This window comes from Biomphalaria glabrata, chromosome 4, assembly GCF_947242115.1.
Source record: "Biomphalaria glabrata chromosome 4, xgBioGlab47.1, whole genome shotgun sequence".
NCBI lineage: Eukaryota > Metazoa > Mollusca > Gastropoda > Planorbidae > Biomphalaria > Biomphalaria glabrata.
The window spans coordinates 29,030,404-29,053,295 of record NC_074714.1 but is presented as its reverse complement, the minus strand read 5'-3'; the positions used below and the strand labels follow the sequence as shown (position 1 = coordinate 29,053,295).

Genomic DNA, 22,892 nt, shown 5'->3' with positions numbered 1-22,892 from the left:
TTGTCGACTTTGAAAAAGCCCTTCATAGTATTGACAGAGAATCTATCTGGACAGTAATGGGACATTACGGTATACCAAATAAAGTAATAACAATAATCAAGAACCTTTATAATGGTTTCACATGCCAAGTAGAGGAATTTACAGTCACAACAGGAGTCAAACAGGGGTGTCTTCTTTCACCACCCCTGTACCTTATAGTATTGGATTGAGTCACAAAAGAAGCTGACTAATTCAGGGAAGCAAATCCTATGGACTTTCACACAAAAGCTGGAATTCGCTGATGACATAGGCTTATTATCACACAGACTTCTGGATATGTAAAAAAAAAAAAAAAGGTCTCAACTTTAAGTAGAAAAAAGAGTAGGCCTCAAAATAAACCATCAAAAAAAGTACTTAAAGTAAACAACAAACAAAAAGAGACATAGAACTAGATTTTCAGATCATAGACCAAGTAGATAGTTTTATATACCTAGGGAATGTAGTCAGTGTATCAGGTGGAACAGATGAAGACTTTAAACGTCGTATAAATCTAGCGCGTCAGCAAACTGTGGGAGATGGGTGGACAGAGAAATATAGAGTTGCAGATCTTAGAGAGAAAGTGGAGATGGATTGGTCACACCCTTAGAAAAGATACCAACAACAGAGCTAGACAGACCTTAGAGTGAAACCAACAGGGCACAAGACCTACAGGAAGACCAAAAAGAACGTGGCGTAGTGTACTGGATGAAGCCGAGGGGACATGAAAGAGCTGGCAAGCCATTAAAAAACTATCAAGAGACCATGGGAAGGGAAGATGATAATGATGAATGTATTCTAAACCGGATGTTTTTCTCTGACATTATAACAGTATAGGGGAGACAAACACAATATCACAAAATGTGATTAGGCCAAGCCAAAATTTCAATAGTCTCGATGACAACAGTTCTAAACATCAAAAAAGTATACATATCCGCGCCACTAGTACACGAATGAAAGTACAGTTAATTCCCCTTTGCTGCTAATACAAAGAGTTGTTTTTATCCATGCATGAACGTAGGGTGTCACGTTTAGCTAATAATGATCACCGTAAAGTAGGGTGTCACGTTTAGCTAATAATGATCACCGTAAAGTAGGGTGTCACTTTTTCAACAATTTGATAGGATTTCAACAACAACTTTTTGCAGCCAAACAAAAATGAAAATATAGATTTATAGATTAACCTTGCATACAAATGTTTGGGTATCTTGAGATACATTTACTTATTTGTTTAAACTTGACTGCTTATGGAAACGTGTTTAATGTTTTTCCAATTGCGTGCAGGGTATTACACTGTGCGGTCCCGCATCCCCGTACCCACCTAGTGACGCTTCTGCCATCGCACACTTTATTTAATGTTACTAAATAAAATATATGTATAGGGGATTGACGTGAGCAGCCATCAGGTCGTGCGTTTGCCTCATATGTATTGTCTGGTGTATTCTTGACTAAACTGAGCAGGAAACGTTTGTTAGAAACAACTAAGAATGTGTAGACATAGCACATCTACTTTTTAAAACAAGAGGTCAGGGTTCAAAGTATTTTTTTTTTTGAAGTAGTGGCTGCAACACTTATTAATTTAAAAACAAAAAAGCAGAGCCTTGAGATCGAAGAGAAGGACCTCTTCCAAAAGCCAGTTAGGAGATACAGTCCTCCCCAATGCATAGAGGGAGATAAAGAGTGTAGGTTTTTTTGGTACCCGGCAGTATAATAACTTCTAATATTTGTGCTTAAATATCAAAACAACACAAATCTGCATTGCTCACCAAACATGGACTAATGTGGACATGGACAACTCAAAGTTTATGTAAAAGACTGACTCTCTTTTTAAATCTTTTTAAGCTACGAATGCCATTAAGTTACACAAATACGTAAAATAATAAGTTTACTTTAGACACAAAAATAGATTCATACAATAATGTGGGATTGAAATGATTATTTTTATTTGTATCTTTTTCTTTTCCAACTTGAAGGAGATGCGGGACCAACATCAGCAGCAAAGTCTGGCATATTTATTGTCGTAATACGAGCACAACAGTGAAAACATTCCAGACTATTGGATTAAAATTCTGTGAATGGTCGTTTAGATACATAGGCCTTGATTTTGTCTTGGTTGTCTACCTTCTTGTACAAAGTATTTAACAAGTGAAAATCATCAAGTTTGACAATTGATCTTTGTTGAAAGTTAAAAAGCAAGTCATAGACGTACAGCTCTGCCAATGTTAACTGAAAGAATGCAAGGAGATTTTTTAAAGTAAAATTTTTAAAGTGGAATTTATTTTTTTAATTGATAAATATTAAAATAAAAATTGAGTAAGTAAGTAATAAAAATTAAATAGTTACAATCAAAATAACATAGACAGAATACTAAGCTATTTTTTTTTATTAAGGTAAAAATTCATTTATTCATCAAGCAGATACCATTAGTGCACTGACAGCAGTGTAAGTAGAACTGACAGCAGTGTAAGAAGAACTGACAGCAGTGTAAGAAGAACTGACAGCAGTGTAAGAAGAACTGACAGCAGTGTAAGAAGAACTGGCAGCAGTGTAAGAAGAACTGGCAGCAGTGTAAATAGAACTGACAGCAATGAAAGTTGAACTGACAGCAGTGTAAGTAGAACTGGCAGCAGTGTAAATAGAACTGAAATCAGTGTAAATAGAACTGAAATCAGTGTAAATAGAACTGAAATCAGTGTAAATAGAACTGAAATCAGTGTAAATAGAACTGAAATCAGTGTAAATAGAACTGAAATCAGTGTAAATAGAACTGAAATCAGTGTAAATAGAACTGAAATCAGTGTAAATAGAACTGACAGCAGTGTAACTAGAACTGACAGCAGTGTGAATAGAACTGAAATCTGTAAATAGAAGTGACAGCAGTGTAAATAGAACTGAAATCAGTGTAAATAGAACTGAAATCAGTGTAAATAGAACTGAAATCAGTGTAAATAGAACTGAAATCAGTTTAAATAGAACTGACTGCAGTGTAAGTAGAACTGACAGCAGTGTAAGTAGAACTGACAGCAGTGTGAATAGAACTGAAATCTGTAAATAGAAGTGACAGCAGTGTAAATAGAACTGAAATCAGTGTAAATAGAACTGAAATCAGTGTAAATAGAACTGAAATCAGTGTAAATAGAACTGAAATCAGTTTAAATAGAACTGACTGCAGTGTAAGTAGAACTGACAGCAGTGTAAGTAGAAAAGACAGCAGTGTAAATAGAGCTGACAGCAGTATAAATAGAACTGACAGCAGTGTAAATAGAACAAGTGGAACAGAAATAAGTGTAAGTAGAACTGACAGCAGTGTAAATAGAACTGAAATCAGTGTAAGTAGAACTGAAATCAGTGTAAATAGAACTGAAATCAGTTTAAATAGAACTGACTGCAGTGTAAGTAGAACTGACAGCAGTGTAAGTAGAAAAGACAGCAGTGTAAATAGAGCTGACAGCAGTATAAATAGAACTGACAGCAGTGTAAATAGAACAAGTGGAACAGAAATAAGTGTAAGTAGAACTGGCAGCAGTGTGAATAGAACTGAAATCAGTGTAAGTAGAACTCACACCGTTGCAGATACAAATCGTTTTTGGGAAACTGTTTTTCTGCTGTGGAACCTCTTGCTGACTAAAGAAACATGTCTAAAGTAAAGTTGATCTAAGTCTGTTCTTAAGAAGCTGAGTATTGTGAGGAAGATGTCACTTTTTATTTGTAGATTTATGGTTGAGAAAGCAAAGCTCTTTTGCTCACTGATTTTGCTACTGATAATCGTTTAAGGAAATATAATAAATCAAGGTCTGCTACTAAATTATAGAAGTTAATCTATTTACACATTTTACTTACAGAGGAACCAACAAAGTATCCAGAGCCATTTTCTTTTAGAAGTTTTTCAAAAAATCCAAGATATTTAGGAACTTCTACTTCTCTCAGATTTTTAAGACCTTCAGCCTACAAAAACATATGTAAACTGCTAGTTAACGCAAGGTAAAAAAATTAACACTTTAAGAAAGCTAAAAGCCAAATGCAGGTAGCACACTTACTTTTTTATTTTCATCTTTTTCGAAAAAAACTTTTGATGCAGAGTTTTGAAAGTCAACACAGAGTTGAACAACTTGGTCTATTTTTAATCCGTCCAGATTAGTTTTGCCGTACAAATCTGAGGGAAAACCAAATAATTGCAAATGTATTAAATTCAATAAAAGTTTTTTTAATTGATGTACGTTCATTTAGGCTGAAATTTTTATATTCAGATGAATTTAGAAAGACCGATGAAAGAGAATGAAATAAGAGAGCGAGGGAAGAGAATGAAGGAAGAGAGCGAGGGAAGAGAATGAAGGAAGGGAGCGAGGGAAGAGAATGAAGGAAGAGAGCGAGGGAAGAGAATGAAGGAAGGGAGTGAGGGAAGAGAATGAAGGAAGGGAGCGAGGGAAAAGAATGAAGGAAGAGAACGAGGGAAGAGAATGAAGGAAGGGAACGAGGGAAGAGAATGAAGGAAGGGAACGAGGGATGAGAATGAAGGAAGGGAACGAGGGAAGAGAATGAAGGAAGGGAACGAGGGAAAAGAATGAAGGAAGAGAGCGAGGGAAGAGAATGAAGGAAGGGAACGAGGGAAGAGAATGAAAGAAGGGAACGAGGGAAGAGAATGAAAGAAGGGAACGAGGGAAAAGAATGAAGGAAGGAAACGAGGGAAGAGAATGAAGGAAGGGAACGAGGGAAGAGAATGAAAGAAGGGAACGAGGGAAAAGAATGAAGGAAGGGAACGAGGGAAGAGAATGAAGGAAGTGAACGAGGGAAGAGAATAAAGGAAGGGAACGGGGGAAAAGAATGAAGGAAGAGAACGAGGGAAAAGAATGAAGGAAGGGAACGAGGGAAGAGAATGAAGGAAGGGAACGAGGGAAGAGAATGAAGGAAGGGAACGAGGGAAGAGAATGAAGGAAAAGAACGAGGGAAGAGAATGAAGGAAGGGAACGAGGGAAGAGAATGAAGGAAGGGAACGAGGGAAGAGAATGAAGGAAGGGAACGAGGGAAGAGAATGAAGGAAGGGAACGAGGGAAAAGAATGAAGGAAGAGAGCGAGGGAAGAGAATGAAGGAAGGGAACGAGGGAAGAGAATGAAGGAAGGTAACGAGGGAAGAGAATGAAGGAAGGGAACGAGGGAAAAGAATGAAGGAAGGGAACGAGGGAAGAGAATGAAGGAAGGGAACGAGGGAAGAGAATGAAGGAAGGGAACGAGGGAAAAGAATGAAGGAAGGGAACGAGGGAAGAGAATGAAGGGAGCGAGGGAAGAGAATGAAGGAAGGTAACGAGGGAAGAGAATGAAGGAAGAGAGCGAGGGAAGAGAATGAAGGAAGAGAATGAAGGAAGGGAACGATGGAAGAGAATGAAGGAAGGGAGCGAGGGAAGAGAATGAAGGAAGGGAACGAGGGAAGAGAATGAAGGAAGAGAATAAAGGAAGGGAACGATGGAAGAGAATGAAGGAAGGGAGCGAGGGAAGAGAGCGAGGGAAAAGAATGAAGGAAGAGAGCGAGGGAGGAGAATGAAGGAAGAGAGGGATGGAAGAAAATGGAAAAGAACGAGGGAACAGAATGAAGAGAGGGAGGGAAGAGAATAAATGAAGAGAGTGAGGGAACAGAACGAAGAATGCGAGGGAAGAGAATGGGAAGAGATCGTGGGAAGAGACGAGTAGGACCACAAGATTTCTTGATCTGTAAAAAAAAATTAAATTACTTACTAAATTCTCGAGCTAAATACGTAGCAATGGCAAGACTCTGACCAAATGTTTGACCATCCACTTCTAGTACTGGAAGTTGTCCGAACGGAGTTTCTGAAATAGAATTTCGTTGTTTTTTTTTTAAAGTCCTGTAGTAGACTAGTAGTAGGGTTGGGCCTCTACTGTAGAAAAAACACTAGCTACAGAAACACCAGACAGCAATCAGTGTTGTAAGCCTGTTCCCCACTGACCATGTTTTTTCCACGTTAGAACTATTTGAATTTTGTTTATGTTGTAAAGCCAGCTATAAACGATACTTGAGGACATGACAGCTAAAGTCGTGGGATAATGCAGTATAGCCAATAGAGACTGGTTTGACGAGAACAATACCGCAATTCAGGAACTGTTAAAGAATAAGCACAAATACTATCGCTCTGTTCTTGCGAACCCTAATGACAACGCAGCCAGAACTCTCTTAATTCTTCAGACAAAGGTCAGGGAACTAAAAAATAATTGGTGGTTTGAGCTGTCCGTAAATATGCAGAGACATGCCGACACTGGTGTTTTAAAATATTTTTTTTTTAGTTTGCTTGTTTGAGATCTAAATGTTACAGACGGACAGAACACATAAAACTAAGACTGGATTTTGAATTTTCCCCCTTCGTGTGCCGCTAAAATGTACAGAAAACGTATAGATTCTACAATTAAATAATTATTACCCTTTTGAAATGATTAAAAGCTAAAGGTGCATGTTCAGGGACGTATCTAGAGATTTTGGGGCCCGGGGGATTGACCTCTTTGGGGCCCCTTGCATTTTGACATTAGACATCATGACATGAGATAATGTACTTAATAAATATATAACCCTCATTCTGAGATTTGACCAGAATTCCAGATAAGTGAAAAATTCATAATTTTCCACTGTATGAAGAAGATTCTGTGCATTGCTTCTAGTGTCCATTCTTTCAGTTGTTGATTCAGAAAGTTTCTCCAACAGTTTGGTGATTTTATCGAGATGCAAGGAAACTGCCGACGTTTCTTCTTCTCTTGCGGACCACCCTCTATTACTGTCATTTTTTTTAACTCCAGGCTCCAGCTTCTTTCAGTTTGGCCCATCTCTGGGGTGAATTTGAAAAAAAAGGTTCTACAATTCATGTACAGTTCCAAAAAAGGTGAAAATAGCTGGATCTATCTCAGCAGAATGAAGAGCTGCCAGGTTCAGAGAGTGATTATCACAGTTCAGAAATGTTACCTTTGATTTATGTCTGATACGTTTCTGCAAACTTGCTTGACTTTCCCAACAATTGATTCCCTAACTTTGTTGCCCATCAAATTTATGAACTCATTTTGAATTTCTGTTGACAAATAATGTGTCTTCCCATATTCAATTCTATGTAAGTGATGTTTCGTAACTTCATCAAATTCTGCAAGAAATTTCAAATATGCATAAAAGTTCCCAGGATTGGGTGAATTAAGTTTTTCGTTGTGACCACTTAAGCTTGCATTTGTTTTTGCTAATTGCTTAATAGCTGCTGCTACACACTTCAGAATATCTCTCCAATGCTGCTGATTTTTCAAAATTTGCGCATGAAACATATGTAAGAGTTCATCTGGTTCTGCCTTTAGCTTTTCTTCTTCCTACTTTCACTTCAAAAGAGCTTGTCAGTGGTGGACTCCATCTTCCTGTTCTTTCAATCTCTTAGGTTTCTTCTATTTGGTGAAACCAACTCCAGGTTAGCTCAATTTACTAGATGTCTGATGCCTCAGAACACATGCAAAAAAAAAATAGACATCCCAAGAGTGGGGAGAAGAGGAATCAAGATCGGTTGCAAATTTCTTCTGTTGGAAGCTTTTTAGTGAACCATGGTGTTAAACTTCGTGATTTATTTTGGGTAAACTCTATTGGAAACAATACCGTTCATCTTTGTTTTGGAAAAATAAGCTACCCTTTAAGTGAATTTTGCTCGCAGTTCCTCAGATAAAATTTTAGGTTGGATATATCCGAAGTCTTTGTACTTAATTACAGCTTCTTCCACTTCTGGAGAAAATAATTTTGGAAGACCATCACTTGACTCATCATCACTTACTTCAGATGTTTTCTCTGCCTGTGGTAAAAGGTATTCCCCTGGGGTCTCTTCAGCACTACTTCTCTCATCAAGAGACATTTTCAATTCTTCGACTGATGTATCTTTGTACGAATCATCTGAATAGTGACACTTTTCTTCGACACGTTCATGGTCTCCTTTGTTTTCAGTCCTCTTATCAGTTTCTTCTTAAAGAGAAACTCCGATGGTTTTTTTTAAATTAGAGTTATTGACATATTTAAATTCTGCGTAAAAAGTTGTAATAGTAAACATTATTCCATTTTTCATTTAAATGCTTAGAAACATTTATATTTCATAAATTAAACAGTAAATACTTGACATTTCAAAAACATAAAACAGGGTTATTTGAGATTTTGTTTTTAGGTTAGGCATACGTCACTTCCCTCAACAATACTGAAAGAGAAACTACATTTAACCAATCGTATCGCTTCATTCTTACAGTAGCTGTTAGGCTTAGTGACGACCTAGTCCAGAGCTATGGTACAGTTATATATAATATATATATATATATATATATATATATATATATATATATATATATATATAGAGAGAGAGAGAGAGAGAGAGATCTAAAAGCATTAGTTTAACCAAATTGATAAAAAAAAGTAACATTTTCATCTAAGCCCCCTCATCGTGTGTCTGACTGATTCTAACAAAGTGGTCAGTGTAAGGGTAGTCTAGACTACGTGTAGTTGGTCATGACAAGACAACCAACGATAGTGTTTGTGTGTATTGAGTGGTCAGGCGAGAAAAAAAAAACCTGCCGTGGTTAGTCAAGCAAGTAAATCTTCTTTCAACACGCATTTTTTTCTTTGTTTACAAGATCTAGATCTAACTGCATAGACAAATATATATTTTTTTACGAGAATGTAAACTTTACTGCATGGTCTCCCGTTATATAAATCAACAGATTAAATTAATAGGCTAGTGTGACGTCACATAGAAACCCGGTAAAAATCTGATCGTTTTGGATGCGCAGAAAAATATGTCAGAAAAACATCAATTATTAGTTATTATTGCAAATTTTTTTTAAAAAGAATAATATATTCATTATCTGTAAATCAAAAAACATATAGTATCAAAAATTGTCAAAACCATTGGAGTTTCCCTTTAAATGATAAGGATGCTGAAATAAACTACCGTATATACCAAGTTACTTCTTGCGAGCACGGCACTAGTCAGCGCTATGGAAGTTACTCGTTGAAATTGAGATTAACCCGGCACGTAAAGTGTTAATAACCTGTGTGGAAAACATACAACAGGGTCACTGACTTATATAACAACATGAAAAGCAAGATTACATGGCAGTGACGTAATATTTAATTTAGTCAAAAATAAATTCGGATACTCATTTGGGGAACCCAACAAGTGGGGGCCCGGGGATCTTCAAATTCTTCCCCCTCATCCCCCACCCTAGCTACGCCTCTGTGCATGCTCTGAAAGAAGAGAAATTTATAGTCCCAATCAATAGGCCTATTGATTCACTTTGAATATGTAAATAGGTAGTTTACAGATGGCCTAAAACATTCCATGTCTTTGTACACCATCGTTACAAAAGATGAGAGCAAACTTAAACAAGATATCTTTGAGACATAGTAAATGTTGGTCATTTCTTAGACTCTATACTTTGGAGTGTTTGTTTGTCTGAAGTGGAACTGTTAAACGTGTTGGAATGTTGAACAACTTTGATGTTGTACACATTGAAAAGGAAATCACTAACTGGACTTCTCAGCTGGCCAGTTCTCTCCAACAATTCGCACATCTTCATACTTTTGTCCAGCCACAGCCAAGATCAAGCGAGAGAGTTCAGCTCTACCACGTCCATTAAAGTAGATCAACTTGAGACTTTTTGGTGCCATTATTGCTCAAACAAACCTACAAAAAAAAAGAATGAGTTAAAAAAAATATACATATAATATATCGCTGGTGGATCCGGGGGGGGGGCGGTAGAGGTGATCGCCCCCCAACTAGGCAAATCTTTTACTATTTTATTACTATATACTAATTATTTATATTTTATCACATTTTTAGATCATGTCGCCCCCCCCCTTTCTAGTATGTTGACCGATTTGCTGGGATAGGGGGCGATTTATCGATCCAGTGCACTCCCATTAAATTTTCGAGTTGGGGGCGGTCAAATTTTTTGGGTAGAAATTACAGTTTGTTAACTGAATTAGTTTACATATCTATATGATAAAAGCTTCTTATTATATTTTAACCAATATTTATATTATGTCGTTCTCCTTCTGGTATGTTAGCTAATTGGATGGGGTGGGTGTGGGCGATTATATATACTGCAAAATTAGTTGAATATCTATATAATTTTTATATTATGTCGTTCCCCTCTGGTATCTTGGCCGATTTGGGGGGGGGGGGACGATTGCATCAACTGCCCTCCGCACTCTTGTCATTTGAGGGGGGGCGATCCAAATTTGTAGAAATCATAGCGTGTGAACAAAATTAATTGAATATCTATACAATATAAGCTACTTATTGATATTTGAAACCATTGGTATATTATCAAAGAGAAGACTCTTCAAGGATTAATCGATTTCACGCTACTGTCCCCTCACCTTTTCTGACGAAAATATGACGTTTTAAAACAGAATCGTCAAATATGGCGGCAAAGTCTGTGAATTTATGAATTTATCCTAATTATTTTGAGAAAGACTTTGTTCTGAACAATGTAATATTCATGAGAAAGTTTTAAACATCAGAGTCACAATTGAGATCTGAGTTTTGAAATATTCTTTACTATTCGCCTTTTCCCAAATTTAACTCAATCTTAGATTTTATTATTATTATTGAAAATATTTATATTATTTTTATATTGTAATTTATATCACTCTTTTTAACTTAGTTTAACGTTATTATTTTGCTTATTTTGTTTGAAGCTTGCTTCATTGTGCTGAACATTAACTTAGTTTTATTATTATGGGCAACGTGGTTATTTAATACGGGTATCACACAATGCTCTTACTTAAACATCGTCCCTCCTTTCGATCCCATTAGCCTTACATTCAATTCTCTCGCACACACGCAATGGTCAGCATTACAAGATCCAAAACAGATTCCAACTAAAAAAAAAACAACTCAAACTACAGGAGTTGATAGAGAAAGCGGCAAGGGACAGAGCGTGTTGGATACCATCCTGAAACATCTGGATACATGGGAAAGAGAAGCTGAAAGGGAGAAAAGGGAATTTGAGTTAGCAACGAAAAGGGAAAAACATATGACTGGCAGAGCTAAAATAGAGAATGAGACGGCTTGCTAGCCCAGCTTCCAGCCAAGGTTCCTCAAATAGCTCACCCAATATCCCCTTCGAAGAGAAGAGCGAAAGTATTGAAGTTTATTTAACACGATTCGGTGACACGCTTTTACAGCTTGCTTAAGGATAAGTGTTTTAGACTTAGCTCAATGTCTTCGAGGCAGCTGCTTACGCAAAGCTCCTCTCTTACAAACGGGAGGACTTTGAAGCCCTAAAAGCTAAAAGAGGCTTTTAATTTGAGCAAACTGCTGACTCGAACCACAAAAAGTTTCGAGGGTCCCTCCTCGAGCGCTATTGTCAATGCCCATTATAATTATTAATTAAGCCTTAAGAGCTTTTTTTTTTCTCCCTGTTGTCTCATTGCTACTAATTCTCTCCTGATTTGCATACGTCTGTGTTTGGTGTTTTAAAAAAATCAACGGGTTTGTCTTTTAGTTCATTATGATTTGTTACAAGATGACGCTTCGGTTTACCATGTTTCAAACTTTCATTAGATAACGCATTGAAACATACGACACATTGTAACGCGTTGAAACATATCACAATGTAACGCATTCAAACATATCACACTGTAACGCATTGAAACATATGACACATTTTGGCTGATCACTGTTGCCTTTGTACGATAGAAATCCGACTATTCAGAAGCATATTGACATCATGTTCATTGTCACTATTTCACTCCTGCTCTTCTTCACATGTCTGCTCTGCTTTAGATTAGCAAGAAAAACATTGGAACTAAAACGAAGTATCACAGGAGAACTTAATAAGTTATCATACAGTGAACACGATTAATAAACAGACTGATGTCACTGTTTCCTGGAGTCTCAGGCTCACCAGTTCGAAACGTAAACACAAAGCTTGGCCTACTTCTTTGAATGGCGCGATAAAGTGGTGAAATTGAAAGAACGACGTTGATTGGTTTGTCAAATAAGTAAACTTTGTATACATGCGGAAATAAAATTATATCGCAAAATAAAATTCCATCACAGGTCTGTTATTAATCATTGTTCGTAATAGTTCGTAATAAACATATTAAACAGTAGTACTGTGCGAATTGATTATTATTCAAATTATCTGCTCGGATTAAACTGGCTATTAGCGAAGAAGATATTATAATTGTATACAAGTTTTATCTTTCTGTGGACCTCTACGGTCATCTTGCGGACCCTGGGGTATGCGGACCACAGTTTTAAAACCACTACCGTATATAACTTTTAAAGGGAATCATTCCTATCATTTCAATTACTCAAAAATAGTTAATTCCACTTATGTTACATGAGCAAAATACCACTGAGTCACTGATTACTTGATTAAGAAATCTCTTAAACTATCGTAAGGTTTGCATGTGAAAGTTCTAATGCAACGGCTACTTTTTTCTTTTCCGAAGGTGAACCATCTAATTTTTAAAATTATATATGCAAGCAGATTTTTCAAAACATTACACCATTTTGAAATGAAAAACTACAGGGGAAGTAAGTCTTATTAAAAAGTTCACAAGCTTCTTCATTAATAAATCAAGCTTCATTCATAGATTCACTCATTGGTACAAAAAAAATTGCATCTAAGGTCATAATTGAAAAAGTATCAATGGATCATTATAAAATAGATTTTACATTTATTAACTAACTCAAGGAGTAGAATACTGTTTCAAATCTTGTTTTTAAAAAGAAATTTTAATACGAACTTTCAATTTCAATTGTAAGTTAAAAAAACAACAACTACTTTTATAACGCGCAGTTTTCACATATCCTCATTATGCTATATACACTTGACAACAATCTAAATTAGCCTACAATAAATAGAGGCCAGACATAGATCGAGATTTTGATTTAATTGTATTAAACAATTTGAACAAAATTTACATTTATAATTCATTAAGAAAAATAGTTTATCTTCTAACAGCTTAGGGGTGCAGATTTATTTATTATGTAAGCAGTAGTATCACATAAAGAAGTGAATCTGATGCGAACAACATAAGCACTCTACAACCCAGTTGACTAGTAGGCCTGCTAATCCTGATCATAATACTGACCTAGATCTAGCTCTAGTAGATCTAGATTATATTTATAGATTTCTAGATCTATTATAGTCAAGATTCTAGTCTAGATTAGGCTATAGATTTAGTTCTTATCTTTATCTAGAGTCTATTTAGTAAGACCTAAACCTAGTCTACGATGGCTGCCTGGTCGTGCGGTTTGCGCGCTGGAATGTCGTTTGGATTTATTGATGGTCCCGTTCACGGTCGTCCTGTGGGAGATTTGGACTAGGAAGTAAACTATCTTCAACTCTTAAGGAACATCCGAAACATGTAAAACATTTTACAAACATTTTCTAGACCTAGTCTAGATTCGAGATCGAGATCTAGATAGATATAAATCTTCAAGAGTCTAGATCCAGATCTAAACTAGATCTATATCTAGAACTAGTCAAGAAATCTAGCTCTAGCCTAGATTCCAATTCTAGTTCTAGTCTGAATTCTAGTTCTAGATTTTAATTCTAGTTCTAATTCTATCTAGCTCAAGTCTAGATCTAGATCAAGAACTAGTCTAGAGATATAGCCTAGTCTAGATGTAGATCTAGATTCTAGATCTAGACTATATCATATATAGAACTAGTCAAGAAATCTAGATCTTGTCTAGATCTATATTCTATATATAGGCCTATTCTATATTCTGGATCTTATTGTCTAGACCAGTGATGTCCAACCTTATTTGGTCTGTGGGCCATTTTAATTTTCGGCATTCGTGTCGCGGGCCATATCACCAAAGAGAACAAAAATTAAATATACAATAAGTTATTTTTAATATAGTTTTATTTGTGGACCTACTTACATAAATTAATGTGATGCATGAAATTTATCCAAAACCATCTTCTGAATATCTGGCTGCATAGATGAAACACCAAGTCGGAGCACTGAATCTAGATGTTCATCCGTGAGGCCATTACGTAGCATGGTTTTCGCCCGTTTCATCATTGAGAAAGTTTGTTCACACAAATAAGTGCTTGAAAACATTGTGATCATCCTTAGCGCTTGTTTTTGAAGATTTGGAAACGCTTCTGCAGGCAACATGGAGTAGAAGTCAATGGTCTGCATCACTTGAAATTTGTCAAGCAGGGATGTCTGGCTTTTCAAGTCAATCAGTTCCAGTTGTAGATCTGTCGGAGCACTTGACACATCGGCAGCAAACGGATTTTCAAAAAGACGGATTTCATTTTTTAAATTCTGAAAATCCACAAATCTTTCACTGAAATTATGTATCAAGAGCCTCAGAAGTTTCATATTTATCTGCTTATCATTTTGTAGAGTGGTACAGGTTGGAAAATGGACAGGATGCACCTTGTCCGCCTGTTGAATGAAGAGTTGCAATTTTGTTTGGAAAGCATATATGTCTGCATACACATCCGAAATCACTTTGTCTTTCCCTTGTAGTTTGGTGTTGAGTTCATTTAGATGTGATGTGATGTCGAATAAAATAGCCAAATCCCACAACCATGAGGGGTCGTTCAGTTGTGGCACTTGTTTTGATTTATCGGTCATAAATATTTCAATTTCGTGTCTCAAATAAAAAAAAAGTTTTAATACCTTTCCTCAGCTTAACCAGCGCATTTCAATGTGAAATAGAACCATTTCATATTCAGACTCTATTTCTGTCCGAAAATTTTTGAAAGTTCTGTGATTCAAAGTCTGTGATTTCATTAAATTTACAGTGTTGAGCACAATCATCATCACATGGTCCAGATTCAAAACCTTTCGACGGAGATTTTGTTGTTTAATGGTGCAGTGAAGCCGCAGGGGTTCAGTTCCATTTGACTCAACAACTGTTTTAATAACTCTTGTGTCATTCCGCTGTGACATCCAACCATTTTTCTAGCGCCATCAGTAGTCACTCCAACTAATTTATTCCAAGGAAGAGCAAGGTCCTCTATAATGGCTGACACTTCTTTGAACAGGTCTTCTCCAGTTGTAGTCCCATGCATGCTCCTCATAGCTGCTAACTCTGTTATATCATAATTGCTGTTTGTACCGCGAATTAATACCAAGAGTTGCGCGGTATCAGTTATGTCAGTGGACTCGTCAGCAGCAATAGAAAACATTTCGAATTCTGCTGCTCTGTCTTTTAATTGTGAATGAGGATTTACTCCCATATCTTCCACTCGCCTTGTAATTGTCATGCGAGAAGTGTTGACAGCTTCTACTGTATTCTTCTTTCAGGACACATTTCTTCCATCACTGCTAGCAAGCACTTTTTTTTACACATTTGCCATTGGAAAAAGTCTTCATTGTTCTACTTAAGATGTGAGCAACTCTGTAGCTGACCCTATCGCAAATTTATTTTCTTGTCTTTTTGTTCAATTTTCTTGTCACTCCCCCAATCTCTAGTCGTAACTTGACAATCTTGTCTTCGCGGCTCAAACCAAGAATGCCACCATAAGTGTTTATGTGTTTGACTTCATAATGTCTTTTAATGTTATGTTCTTTAAAAACAGCCACACTTTCTTTACAAATAAAACATGTTGGCTTAATAATATAATAATAATAATCTTTATCGTCCGTATGGAAATTTGTCTTACAATTTGTGCATTACACCAAACAAAAAACATTATAACTATAAGAAACCAAAGTGTACATTCACACCAGACTCACTCATAATTTACATGTGACAAAGAATATGTCAGATTGTTCTTATTTAATGATTTGATTGCTTACTATCATATTCCACAAAAAAGTAAAGATCTGTCCACTTTTCCTGAAAGTTTCTACTTTTCGTTTTCACACTTTTCATTAAATCAAAAACGTTAAACAATATGATACCAATCGCTTTGATATAAAAAGTACACGACCCAAAACGATGCATCAATGATGTTGTGTTGCACACTGTTAGACACCTTATTTATATAGGTTAGTTATTTAGCGACGCACCATAGAAGACGCATATTGAACGGGACTAGTGACGTTTGGGATATGTTGGGTTAGAGACCGGAAAATCAGTTAGCGATAGAACATTCCAGGGTAACGACGTGTTTAGTGACAGAGACTTCTACTGTGGCCTTTTATCAGAATAAATCCATGTACAATTGTTCATCAGAGTTGACTACATCTCTTCACTTGTTAAAATAGATGTTGTATAGTCCTTGTTTGGATTGTCGTTCAACTGCACGTAATACACCCGAACAATTACACCCAAACGATTGCAGAGTAATTGGTTGACTTCAAGACAGCCTGAACTAGCAACATCACAGTGGCGACCCCCGACGCCCGAAGCCCGGATTAACCGAACCTCGAAGCCGAACATCGAACCGGACCTCGAAGCAGAACGTTTACTCAGGTGAGGGTCGTGCACTCGAAGTTATAAGATTTCATCGGAGTACGGCTGAACACAGCATCATCGCAGAGTGACTTTGTTCTAGATCTACATACAGTCGTCGCCTCCTGTTTGATCGCACGTTCAACGAGCCGTTAACTCAGGGTGACCTTCGTCAGGACAGTAATCATCGCAACGTCTGGTCTACTTAACCAGTATATTATCAACGCCTGATCTTCATATGCTGAATCGACCTACAACCAGAGAAACCGTTCATTCATAACGGGTGAGAGATCGCTAGTGAACCTGTTGGACATATTTTTTCTTCGTCGTAGGAGCCACATCGAGTATCAAGTTTTACCTCGTCAGTTTCGAGAAGGACAGTTTGCCCGCTGTCAGAAGTATTGTGAGTACTACAAGTGTGGTAGCTAACTAAATCGAAATCGCTCTGTCGTCTTACCCTTGGAGAGATTCTTGTGGAGCAGTTTGCTCATTGAACCGGTTGCTTACCACGTTTATAACGGTCACTGTGTTTAACCTTTGGAAGGTTAGTGAAGTAATCTTTATCAGCACTGAACATTGATCTATGTAGTATTCGTCGGTCTAGACCATATCTAGACTTGTTAGCAGTGAAGTTGTGGAAACAGCTACATCCACTTAATTTCGTTGAAAACCGTTAATCGTCTAACGGAACGTCGTCGGAGGTGACCTTGGTCTCACCTAGTCTACATTGGACAGTTTGGTCTAGTGAAGCAGAGTACAACAGAATTGAAAGAGATATGGACTCAAACATATAACAACAATAAGAAGTACAAACAAAGTGCTCATGAGAATATAAATAAGAAAAGGCAATTGAAAACACTAGAAGTAGGAAACAATGTATTAATATTAATAAATGACCTGAAAAATAAAATTGATAAACAATGGAAAGGTCCATTTAAAGTGATAAAACAAATTAATGATGTGAATTATCAAATTGAAATAAATGGGAAAATTAAAACATATCACATAAATAATTTGAAACTGTATTATGATAGAGAAGATGAGTTAATACAAAACATTCAGGAGGAAATAGAAAATACATTTTCAGAAAGAGAAGAATGCTTAATGATAATAACAAATGAAAATCACAATGAAAATGATATTAAGGAAATACCTGTAATAGAAACAAAAGAGAATCAAACTTGGCAAAAGATTAATCTTAATAATTTAACTAAGAAAAAGTCAAAAGATATAACTAAAATAATACAGGAATACAAAGAAATTTTTTCCAGCATACCAGGAAAAACAAATATTATTAAACATGACATTAAAGTAACAGATCCAAAACCTATCAAGCTTAAGCCATATAGAATACCGCTACATTTACAAGACAAAGTAAAGAAAGAAATAGACAATTTACTAGAATCAGGTATAATTGAGCCATCAACATCTCCTTATGCTTCACCAATTGTGATAGCCAAAAAGAAGAATGGAGATATAAGATTATGTATTGATTATAGGAAACTTAACAACATCACAGAATTTGACCCATATCCAATGCCAAATATAGAGGATATTTTACATAAATTAAATGGAGCAAAATTTTTTACTAAATTGGATTTAACTAAAGGTTATTGGCAAATACCTTTAACAGAAAATGCAAAACCTTACACAGCATTTGTAACACCATATGGTATTTTTCAATGGAATTATATGAGTTTTGGATTAGTAAATGCACCTGCCACATTTAATAGAATGATGAACATGATAATTGGAAACAAAGAAAATGTTATTTGCTATTTGGATGACATATGTATTTTTAATAATAGTTGGGAGGAACATTTGGTAGATGTAAAAGAAGTGTTCAAAATAATAAAAGAAAGTGGACTTACAATTCAAGCAGAAAAAGTAGAAATAGGATTGAAGGAAATAATTTTCTTAGGACATAAAGTAAATAACAACATGATTAGCCCTATTGAAGATAACATAAAGAAAGTACTTAATATTGAAATACCTACAACAAAAAGACAAATTAAAAGCATATTGGGAATAGTAAATTATTACAGAAAGTTTATAAAGAACTTAGCAGAAATAGTGAATCCACTAAATGACTTACTTAAAAAAGGAAAACCTCAAAAAGTAGTTTGTAATGAGGAATGTGTGAAAGCTATTGACAGAATTAAAGATGTTTTTAGTCATGAATTAATATTAAGACTACCTGATAAAGACAAAATATTTTATGTCACAACTGATGCATCTGGTAATGCTATTGGTGGTTGTTTAATGCAGAACTATGATAACTTACATCCTATATTATATGTAAGCAGAAAATTGTCAGAGGCAGAAAAAAAATATAGTGTCATTGAAAGAGAAGCCTTAGCTGTAATATGGGTAATTACTAAGCTAGAGAGCTATTTAATAGGAAGGAAATTCATTTTATTAACTGATCATAAACCTATTCAGTATATACAGCAAAAGAGCATGAAAAACAGTCGTGTTTATAGATGGTTCTTAGCACTACAGGAATATAAATTTGAAGTGAAAGCTATTAGTGGATCTGTGAATATTGTAGCTGATCTATTGTCTAGAATGACATTGAAGTGAAATAATTTTGTAAATAAACTATGATTATATTGAGTATGTAATATATATTAATATATTGACACCATTTATATGTTATGGAAAAGGGAGATAGTAAATTTGATGTTAAGCATTTAAAAGTAAGTATGGATATTTTTTTTTTTTTTGTGTGAATCATTTCATATATCATTGACGAAAGTTAGTTCTATGGAAAAGGGTGAGTATAAAAGAAAAATGGACAAAAGCGTATAAAAGGGTGGTAAGAAAAAAAAAATTTATTGAATGTGTAAATAAAGTCTATAATTGTTTTTTGAAATGTTGTATTTTATCAGATTACTGCCAGTGAAGAACACCTGTGACGTGTGACGTGCCCATAAGATGCCACATTTTCTTACATGATGAACTGTGTACTAATGAAGATGATTCTGGAATGTTATGAACATTGACATGTATGTGAGGAACTATCAAGTCAAGATGAAGAGATCAAGATTTTATGTTTGTGGTCTTCCCCTTAAATTGAAAATGCCCTTGTAAGACTTGACAGTAGTGGAAAAATATTGACATATTTTTTTTTCAAGGGGGGGAGGAATCTGTTAGACACTTATTTATATAGGTTAGTTATTTAGCGACGCACCATAGAAGACGCATATTGAACGGGACTAGTGACGTTTGGGATATGTTGGGTTAGAGACTGGAAAATCAGTTAGCGATAGAACATTCCAGGGTAACGACGTGTTTAGTGACAGAGACTTCTACTGTGGCCTTTTATCAGAATAAATCCATGTACAATTGTTCATCAGAGTTGACTACATCTCTTCACTTGTTAAAATAGATGTTGTATAGTCCTTGTTTGGATTGTCGTTCAACTGCACGTAATACACCCGAACAATTACACCCAAACGATTGCAGAGTAATTGGTTGACTTCAAGACAGCCTGAACTAGCAACATCACAACACATAAGATGTCAAGGACACGGCTAGCTCAAGACAGTAGCGGAATTTTCCAAGAATTAAAAATAGCTGTCTAGTTTTATCGTCATTGAAAAAAACAAAACAACACTTGTGTTCTTACAAATAAAAAAAATATTTACTATGAATATTAGAATACCAAACATAAAGATAGAATTCAACAAAGAATGAGTGAGAATTCTATTTTTTGAACATTCTAATTTTTTATTTTTTTTTATTTACATTTAGTACCAATGCTTTGGCGGGCCGGATAGAAGCACGTCGCGGGCCGGATCTGGCCCGCGGGCCGTAGTTTGGGCATCGCTGGTCTAGACATATTAAGTAAATAGTCTAGAGTACTCTAGAGCGATTATGATCAGGATTAGATATGCTACAAGTTGTTAATAGTGTATTAGCCTATGCTGTTCGCATGGGAAAGCCCGTTAAGTTGTGCAGGCCCCCTTTTTTTTATTTCTTACTACGTGCCAACATATTAATCGAAATTGTTGAAAAAGTAGGTATCTTGGAGCAGTGGCGTCATTTGGGGGGGGGGGCGATGGTGCGGTCCGCACCGGGCGACACCATTTTGGGGGCGACTACCAAGTTGTAAAAAATATAACTTGGCAAAAGTAGACACATTGAAGAAGATAATAATAAAATCTCTAGATATATCTTGGAGCAGTGGCGTCACTAGGGGGTGGGGGTGTGAGGGGTAAAAAATAAAAGTAGGTAATCAGCTCACTGTATTGGTTCAACAAAAACAAAACTAGCAATAATGTTCATTGGAACATATTTCAAGAAAGTTGATGGGAGAGATGACACCCTGAGCTACCTCACTCGGTACCCCTGAGAGGTTTCCTTGCTGATCTTAGGTGATCACTTAATGCTACTCTACGTATTCCAGAAGAGTTAGAAGAGTCTTATCAAAGACGACGTGTTGCATTGTTTGCTTATATGTGAAAAAAAAACGCCAAATTTCTTTAAACGATTAAAACATTGGTGAATTTGATGGGGACTCGCCTCTGAGTTTGTGTGATAACACAAACTGTTTTTGTAATCTTGTTGCTTGTATTAAGATTAAAGATTGCAAAACAAGAAATGTAAAAATAAAAGTAAGGTATTGTGTGTGTGAAACATAATCTAGATTCAATTGAGAAGTACGGTGGAATTACGTGGGAGGTAAAAACAAACTGGGGGTTTCAGTGAGCGAACAAAAGAGATAGATAGAAAGAGAAGGAAAGAGAGAGCGAACAAGAGAGATAGACAGAGAAGGAAAGAGAAAGCGAACAAGAGAGATAGACAGAGAAGGAAAGAGAGAGCGAACAAGAGAGATAGACAGAAAGAGAAGGAAAGAGAGAGCGAACAAGAGAGATAGACAGAAAGAGAAGGAAAGAGAGAGTGAACAAGAGAGATAGAGAAGGAAAGAGAGAGCGAACAAGAAAGATAGACAGAAAGAGAAGGAAAGAGAGAGCGAACAAGAGAGATAGACAGAGAAGGAAAGAGAGAGCGAACAAGAGAGATAGACAGAGAAGGAAAGAGAGAGTGAACAAGAGAGATAGACAGAAAGAGAAGGAAAGAGAGAGCGAACAAGAGAGATAGACAGAGAAGGAAAGAGAGAGCGAACAATAGAGATAGACACAGAAGGAAAGAGAGAGCGAACAAGAGAGATAGACAGAAAGAGAAGGAAAGAGAGAGCGAACAAGAGAGATAGACAGAGAAGGAAAGAGAGAGCGAACAAGAGAGATAGACAGAGAAGGAAAGAGAGAGTGAACAAGAGAGATAGACAGAAAGAGAAGGAAAGAGAGAGCGAACAAGAGAGATAGACAGAGAAGGAAAGAGAGAGCGAACAAGAGAGATAGACAGAGAAGGAAAGAGAGAGTGAACAAGAGAGATAGACAGAAAGAGAAGGAAAGAGAGAGCGAACAAGAGAGATAGACAGAGAAGGAAAGAGAGAGTGAACAAGAGAGATAGACAGAAAGAGAAGGAAAGAGAGAGCGAACAAGAGAGATAGACAGAGAAGGAAAGAGAGAGTGAACAAGAGAGATAGACAGAGAAGGAAAGAGAGCGGGCCCTATTGTAACAGACACACACTAATTCACGGACTCAAAAGTAATGGTTAGTTTGATCGTTTAAATGTGGCCCGTTCATTACAAAGGGGGTCCTGCTGTAATAAAAAAAAATAAAGCCTGGGAAAAAATCAAAGGGCGTAGCAGGTCAATAAGTCAAAGAATATTTATCATGGACATTCGGTGGCAAGACCGCACTACAAATAGCGATGTCCTTTTGAACGTCGGTATAGACAGTATAGAGGGACTTCTTATTATGTCCCGACAGGTACGCTGGGCGGAGCACGTATCCCGTATGGGAGACGAACGTGTGCCAAAGGCAGTCTTTTTTGGTGAGCTAAAAGGTGGTCAACGTAACAGAGTTGCTTCACCAAACGCTTTAAAGACCAGGCTTAGGCGCCTACTTGCCTTAGCTGACATAGAAGAGAGCACCTGGTTGCGTGCGGCATCAGAACGAGACAGCTGGAGGTCACTCACGAAGGCCGCGTCATACACATTTGAGACCAAAAGAAAATCCGCTGCCGAGGACAGACGCAGACGGTGAAAAGAAAATCTAAATCAACCACCTGCGGACAGTGGTTATGCTTGCCCTGCATGTGGCAAAATATGTAGCTGGGTCTGCGCAGCCACGGGAAATACTGCATTCCTCACTAATCTTTGGACTCCAAGTCAAGCCTTATTATTATTATAATATAATAATAATTATAATAATAATAATAAACAGCAATATATATAACATAAAAATGAGTGAGAAACATACCAAGAGATCCTGTTAAGAAAAGACACGAACTGGTGAAGCCACTTCTAAAGCGACGCAGTTTATTTATATCGTTAAGTGCTAATACGAATGGAACGTATAGGGGAGGGTCTTTTGTGGAAATACACACGCACGCACACAAACACACACAGACACGGT

At 36.5% G+C, this 22,892-nt stretch overlaps 1 protein-coding gene across 2 annotated transcripts; it reads right to left on the bottom strand.

Moving 5' to 3' along the window:
• Window positions 1-1,936: 1,936 nt before the first annotated feature.
• LOC106079509 (probable glutathione S-transferase 6) lies at window positions 1,937-22,892 on the bottom strand. 2 transcript variants are annotated; one of them, XM_056027193.1, is made up of 6 exons: window positions 22,737-22,892; window positions 9,547-9,701; window positions 5,743-5,835; window positions 4,053-4,168; window positions 3,856-3,960; window positions 1,937-2,241 (listed from the first exon to the last, which is right to left on the bottom strand). In XM_056027193.1, exons 2-6 carry the CDS (start codon window positions 9,683-9,685, stop codon window positions 2,077-2,079), a joined length of 618 nt encoding a protein of 205 aa, XP_055883168.1. In that variant the 5' UTR covers window positions 9,686-9,701; window positions 22,737-22,892; the 3' UTR covers window positions 1,937-2,076. The 2 variants fall into 2 exon arrangements, with proteins under 2 accessions (XP_055883168.1, XP_055883169.1); XM_056027194.1 differs by lacking the exon at window positions 22,737-22,892 and adding an exon at window positions 22,543-22,566.

What these genes read in the sequence shown, in the direction of transcription:
- LOC106079509 (XM_056027193.1), bottom strand. Translation starts at nt 9,685, where the DNA reads ATGGCACCAAAAAGTCTCAAGTTGATCTACTTTAATGGACGTGGTAGA. An exon ending in CTGGCCAGCTGAGAAGTCCA is followed by an intron (nt 5,836 to 9,546) that starts GTTAGTGATTTC and finishes ATTCTATTTCAG; the next exon opens with AAACTCCGTTCGGACAACTT. An exon ending in GATACTTTGTTGGTTCCTCT is followed by an intron (nt 2,242 to 3,855) that starts GTAAGTAAAATG and finishes GCATTCTTTCAG; the next exon opens with TTAACATTGGCAGAGCTGTA.